This window comes from Vanessa cardui, chromosome 2 (assembly GCF_905220365.1).
Source record: "Vanessa cardui chromosome 2, ilVanCard2.1, whole genome shotgun sequence".
In the NCBI taxonomy this organism is placed as follows: Eukaryota; Metazoa; Arthropoda; class Insecta; order Lepidoptera; family Nymphalidae; genus Vanessa; species Vanessa cardui.
This window is the reverse complement of record NC_061124.1, coordinates 14,294,138-14,300,996: the sequence shown is the minus strand read 5'-3', so window position 1 is coordinate 14,300,996 and position 6,859 is coordinate 14,294,138. Positions and strand designations below refer to the sequence as shown.

General features: G+C 36.7%; 1 protein-coding gene across 1 annotated transcript; it reads left to right on the top strand.

Moving 5' to 3' along the window:
* Positions 1-2,402: 2,402 nt before the first annotated feature.
* LOC124541800 (uncharacterized protein K02A2.6-like) lies at positions 2,403-6,658 on the top strand. Its single transcript, XM_047119723.1, has one exon. The coding sequence runs from the start codon at positions 2,578-2,580 to the stop codon at positions 6,544-6,546; it is 3,969 nt and encodes a 1,322-aa protein (XP_046975679.1). The 5' UTR covers positions 2,403-2,577; the 3' UTR covers positions 6,547-6,658.
* Positions 6,659-6,859: the final 201 nt, after the last annotated feature.

The following is a 6,859-nucleotide window of genomic DNA, read 5'->3' as shown; positions in this document are numbered from 1 at the left end:
AGAGTAACTACTGAATTTCTTGCCGGTTCTTCTCGGTAGAATCTACTTTTCGAACCGCTTCACTTAATTGTAAAATGACGATTCAAAAGTGCTTGTAAAGGCCTACTTGAATAAAGTTTATTTTGATTTGATTTGATTTGAGTAGTTGTCGCCCTCAGTTTCACTGGCCAATATATAGTCTAACTCTAAAGAGAGCATTTAATACACAATTCAGTTCAGTGGTTTGATCAAGAAAGAGATATACTAACATGTTACCTTTCTGGTGGTTGGGTATAAAGAAACAATATTAGGTTATAAAATTTTTAATGCACAGTAACATAGTATTATAAACAACCAATTACTTAATTTACTAGTTACTTATGTTACTTCTTATAATGACTATTATATAAAATTATGCCAGCTAGACTCAGCGTGGGTCACTTGGGATAAAAGGCAAGCTTGAAAATTCAATGTTACTAATCTAAAATTTAAGGTTGAAAATTAGGCGCCACTGACGATTAAATTAGTTGATGTGGTTTGAAAGAATACACCGTTTGCCAGACCGGTGTAAACGAAATTTATAATATAATTAAAAGGGGGTACATCACCAAAGTTTCCAGCTACACGTGGATACCGACAACGGCTTTGGGAACAGGCCTGCCGTCCTTGGAGTTGCACCAGCTGCTATCTGGGCACACTCAACCAGGAACCTGGAGCCGTTCACTCTTAATATTTCCATTCAAGAAGTCCACGTGGTGGGTAAATCCGATTAAAAAAAAAAACTCCTGTAATACGAAATATACAGGTTCAATAAGTTAAGCAAATAAGCAAATGATAAATACCTTTAACGAGAGATGTAAGCACGAATTTACCTTCTGGAGGTTCAAAGTCCTGCTTACACAAATTGACGATCTCAACTCCGGAGAACCATTTCAAAGGGTCACTGGAAACCACAATTTACACATGACTACGACTTTTCGAATTGTAAACCAATGCATTTAATCAAAAACAAGAATTAAAGACTTACAATTTCTTACGAGTCGGTAAACATGATATAAAGTTCTGTCAAACTTCAAAACTTCATTGTTAATATAAATTCTGAAAAGATAACTGCTATTAAAGCACTGAATACTAAACAATCATAAATTAAGAAACTCAATTATTAACACAACTCACCGATATATTCAGTATATCGAATTAGAAGTTTGGATTCGGTGTGAATCCGATAGTTCCAAAATTCAAAAAGAACGAAATCGAAAGTTCACGAACCTTTGAAAGGTTAGCGAGTGTGACCAGTATCACTACCAAAACACCCTTAATGAATAAGGAATTATATCCATAATTAAATCAAGGAAATAATTATGGAATAATTATTAAAATTAAGAAAAGCCAAATATGAGGCAAAGTAAATTTATCATAACCAGACTCCGACACCTAGATCGAAGAACTAACCTTTAAACTGGAAGACAGCTATTAAATAAATCTGAAACGATGTGAAATGAGCTCTAATCAAATTCAGCAAACGAATTAGATGATTAAAATCTTATTTTAATAATTGTTTTAATGTACCTTTAAAATAAATGTAATTTATTTTATTAATTAAAATTTTAGAAAATGCCAAGTTGAAGCGTTATACTAGCAACACTGATATAAATTAAGTGGGAAATGGGTCAATGGCACGGAATTTAGCGCATTGACACTTTTTTGACGTTTTATATAATTATAAAAAAAAGTTAAAATTATGAAAATAATTTTTAATGTAACAAACATATAGACAAAGTTAGTTTCGCATTATAATATAAGAGTAAATTATGTTATTTTAATGTGCTTTGTATCGATACACATAATCACAATCCAAATTTAAATAATATTACTACTTTATATTCAATTCTATTGTACTTTTGTAGTAACTAACAATATTTGTATGCTTTTGTATGTACGTCTAAATAATTTGTGTTTCTTTCGAACACCTACAAACGTCCTTTCTCACAATTCCTAAGGGTATCTGTAGAAAGTACTTTTAGCATTCAGATCGTCAATTGTTATGTATCTTATTTGTGATGTTTAATAATGTATCAAAGAAGATATAAATATTGCTCAGTGGATATAACTCATGGATCTAAACTCAATTTTGACATAGCATATCAAATCATGAAAGTCATAAATTAATTGTTATGTGCTTAAGATAAAACAAATACATTTTCGATTTGGAACTATTTTACAGATTTCATTTTCATATGTGACAAAGTCATTTATTAAAAAATGTAATCCATAAAAATAGACAGACACTTTGATCAGTATTAGTAGATGTAATACATATTCTTGCAATCTGCCTTAACTTATTTTAAGAGCATTTAACAAATGTAGAGGTAGTGTGTAGCGTTAAAAAGCAACTCTTAAAATTCAACATCGACACATAGTAGATAAATAAGTATATATAGGTGCGTGCTGCGTCACCACAGATGAGCGCCAATAAAGTCAGTGCGTAATGAGCTACAGCGCGTTTCACTTGTGTCCTATATCTACCAGTGGCGACGAGGAACATCTACCCACAAAGCGAAAAATAAAAAACGAACAAAGGAATTGAGGCGGATTAAAATGTTTTCCAATTCAAAGCCGTTTTTTGGAAATATAACTACATTTAATCATCAGCATCAAGATTGGGTCACACATAAAAGTCGACTCCAGCAGTGGTTCGTGGCAAATGACATCGATGGTGAATCGGACAAAGGAGGTCTTAAAAGGCGCGCCATATTGCTCAGCGCATTCGACGAGAGCACTTATCAACTGGCCAGCAATCTCGTTTTTCCAAAAACTCTTGACGCAGTGAGTTATGTGGAAATTGTACGAGTTTTGGATGTACATTTTACTCCAAAGCGCTGCGGGTTTGCAGAACGTCATCACTTTTACGCGGCGTCGCAGCGACCGGGGGAGTCGCATGCGCAGTGGGCGGCGCGGTTACGAGGTCTAGCGAGCCATTGCAGTTTCAAGAATTTAGAAGAAGCTTTGCTAGACAAATTTGTGATGGGGATGCTTCCGGGTACCGAAAAAGAAAAACTCTTCGCAATGGAAATCGGGGAGTTGTCGATGGCAAAGGCGGTTGACCTGGCGGAGGGCGTGCGGTGTGCACGCATGGCGACTACGGCAGCAGGCACAGCAGAAGGAGTCAGCGTTGACCCTTTGTTTAAAATGACAAAGGGCCGCACCAATCGTAGTGACGGTGATAAGTGTTCCGTGTGTGGTCGAAAGAATCACAAATCTAGTGAGTGTCGCTTTGTAAATTACCGGTGTAAGAAGTGCAATAATAAGGGTCACCTGCACCGAATGTGTAAAAAAGTCAATTACGTAGACTCAGATGAGGTGAACGAGGGTGACGACGGTGAGTTTTTTAATATTCGCAGTAATAACGGGGGGCCTATGACCGAAACAATATCTATCAATAATATTTTATTAAAATTTCAAATTGATAGTGGGTCGTCTGTAACCGCTATATCAGATAAAACTTATTATTCTTATTTTAACAGTGTTACTTTAATTCCTACCAACAAAAAGCTTATCAGTTATAACGGAGGCTTAATTCAAAGTTTAGGTATAGCTAGGTTACCAGTGACATACAACAATAAAACAAACGTATTAGATTTCTATGTCATACAAAATGGAGGGCCGCCATTGCTTGGTCGCGATTTTATTTCAAAATTTAATTTAGAATTATCACCAATTAACGGTTGTTATCATGTGTCGTCGGTACCGGAATCGGAATTGCAATCATTTTTAAAAAAATACTCGGATATTTTTACCGACGAATTAGGTTGTTTTAATAAATATAAAATAAAATTGCACTTGAAAGAAAATGCAAAACCAGTTTTTATGAAAGCCAGGCCGGTTCCGTTTGCGTTAAGGGATAAAATAGATAAAGAAATAAGCCGTTTATTGCAGATCAAGGTCATCGAGCCCGTCGAGTTCTCGGAATACGCGTCACCTATTGTGCCGGTGTTAAAACATAACGGTACGGTTCGTCTATGCGCTGATTATTCACAAACGTTAAACAAACAGTTATTAGTGGAGAAATATCCTTTACCGACTATACAAGAACTATTTACACGATTACATGGTGGGGAACAATTTTCAAAATTAGACATGTCTTCAGCGTATAATCAGTTCGAATTGCTAGATGATAAACATGTCACTTGTATAAACACACACAAAGGGTTATTTAAATTTAAACGGCTTGTGTTCGGGTTGTCTTCGGCCCCCGCCATATTTCAGAGGGCCATGGAAAGTATTTTATCGGGGATAGATGGCGTACTTTGCTTTTTGGATGATATCCTTATTACAGGAAAAGACAAGGTGGAACATTGGGCTAGGTTAAAATTAGTTTTCGATAGATTAAAAGATTCGGGCTTAACTTTAAGAAAAGAGAAATGTGAATTTTTCAAAAATGAAATAAATTATCTCGGATATATAATTGATAAAAACGGGATAAGGAAATCGTCAGAAAAAGTTAAAGCAATTTTAGAAGCTGCAGTCCCTAAAAATTTAAAAGAATTACAGTCGTTTTTAGGTTTAATTAATTATTATAGGAATTTTGTACCCAATGCATCCACGCACTTAGCCCCTCTGTATGATTTATTAAAAAAAGGAGCTAAATGGTCGTGGTCCCCGCAACACGAAAGGGCGTTTTTGGAAGTAAAAACATTTTTAACTTCAGAAAACGTATTAGCTCATTTTGATTCAACCGCAAAAATCATATTAACGGTGGACGCTTCACCTTACGGGCTAGGGGCGGTGTTATCGCAGGTCGGAGCCGACGGCTTAGAACGTCCAGTTTCGTTCGCTTCACGAACGCTAAACTCAGCTGAAAAAAAGTATTCTCAAATACAAAAAGAAGCCACGGCTATAATCTTTGGGGTACGCCGGTTTCATCAATATTTATATGCTAGATCCGAGCCGTTTATATTAAGAACCGACCACAAGCCGCTTATTTCAATTTTCGGTTCCCATAGGGGTATTCCAGAGGTGTCTGCAAATAGGTTGCAAAGGTATGCAATATTTTTGTCAGCATATAACTACACCATTGAGTATGTCAAAAGCGCCAACAATAGTGCAGATTTCTTATCGCGCGGGATTCGGCCGGCGACAGCAGCGGCGTCGACCGACGGAGCTGCGAGTATTAGTCCGGGAGGAACTCGCGAAGACGCCGGTAGTGTACGTGGATGGAACGAGACGGCTACATACGTCAATTTTATTTTAGAAGGATGTTTACCGGTGACATTAGATCAGTTAAAACATGAGACTAAAAATGACCCGGTACTCACTCAAGTTAGTGATTATGTCTTTAAGGGTTGGCCTCGGAAAGTTTATGATTGTAATTTATTACCATATTTTAAATGTAGGTTGCAGTTATCATTAGAAAATGGAATTTTAATGCGGGGGCATAAGGTAGTTATTCCAGAAAATTTACGTAAACACATATTATTAGAATTACACAAGTCACATTTAGGTATAGTAAAAACTAAGGCGGAGGCCCGTTCTAGATTTTGGTTTCCGGGAATTGATGAAGCGATAGAAAAAATGATCGGAGATTGTTCAACATGCATTAGTATGCGGCAATCGCCACCCCGCGCTCCGCCGGCGCCCTGGCCGTATCCGACACAACCATTCAATAGAATTCATATAGATTTCCTTGGACCAATTCAGAATAAAATGTTTTTTGTAATAGTTGATGCTTACAGTAAGTGGGTTGAGTGTTTTAATATGAATAACAATATAACATCGGGATCGGTTATTAGTAAATTATGTGAATTCATGTCTAGGTTCGGGGTACCTCAAACAATCGTGAGCGATAACGGCACTTCATTTACATCTGAGGAGTTTAATGCATTTTGTAAATTAAACGGAATATGTCACTTGACCTCGCCGGCATACCATCCCTCCAGTAACGGCCAAGCAGAGACTTATGTTAAAATAGTGAAAAAGGGCATAAAAACAGCTTTGTTGCTAGGTGAAAATGCGCAAGATATGAATAATAGGTTATTAAAATATTTATTCGACTATCGGAATTCTGTGCATAGTACAACGGGGGTGTCTCCCGCGAAACTGGTATTCGGTCGTCAACTGAGGTCAATACTAGATCTTTTAATTCCTCATCCGTCGCCTTCGTCCCCTCGTCTGAATAATCATGTTCAAAACAAACAGTGCTTGCAGACTAAATATCACGGCGGAAAATTAAGAACTAATTTTAAACCAGACGATGTAGTGATGTTTAAATCTTTTATAAATAAAAATAGATATGTGTGGTGTAAAGGTACTATTATCAAACAGTTGGGTAAAGTGTTATACTTAATAAAGACTTGTGAAGGTATTAATGTTAAAAAACACAAAAATCAAATTGTTTTGTCAAGGAATGTGTCTAAAAACCAACTGGTTCAACCGGGGAACAGTAATCGAAGTGAGGAGGAAAATCAACACCGAAGTGATGTGAAACTTGCATCAGTTCCCTCGACGAGGACGCAAACTAAGATGGTTTTGAGAAATATTCCTAGAGTAAACTATAAAAAATATTTTTAGATAAAAATAATTGTCAAATAAGGGGGGAGGAAATAGTAGATAAATAAGTATATATAGGTGCGTGCTGCGTCACCACAGATGAGCGCCAATAAAGTCAGTGCGTAATGAGCTACAGCGCGTTTCACTTGTGTCCTATATCTACCAACACACTTAAACCGTGACGTCTGAACAAAAAGCCGGACAAGATTGCTTTCTGGAGAGACGCCAAACGGAGCCTGACCCGATATCTTTTATACCCTCGCGTGGAGAAGAAATTTAAATTTTTATTCAACTTTATTGTTCTGGCAAACTTGCAAGACGGTGGGTCCAGTGG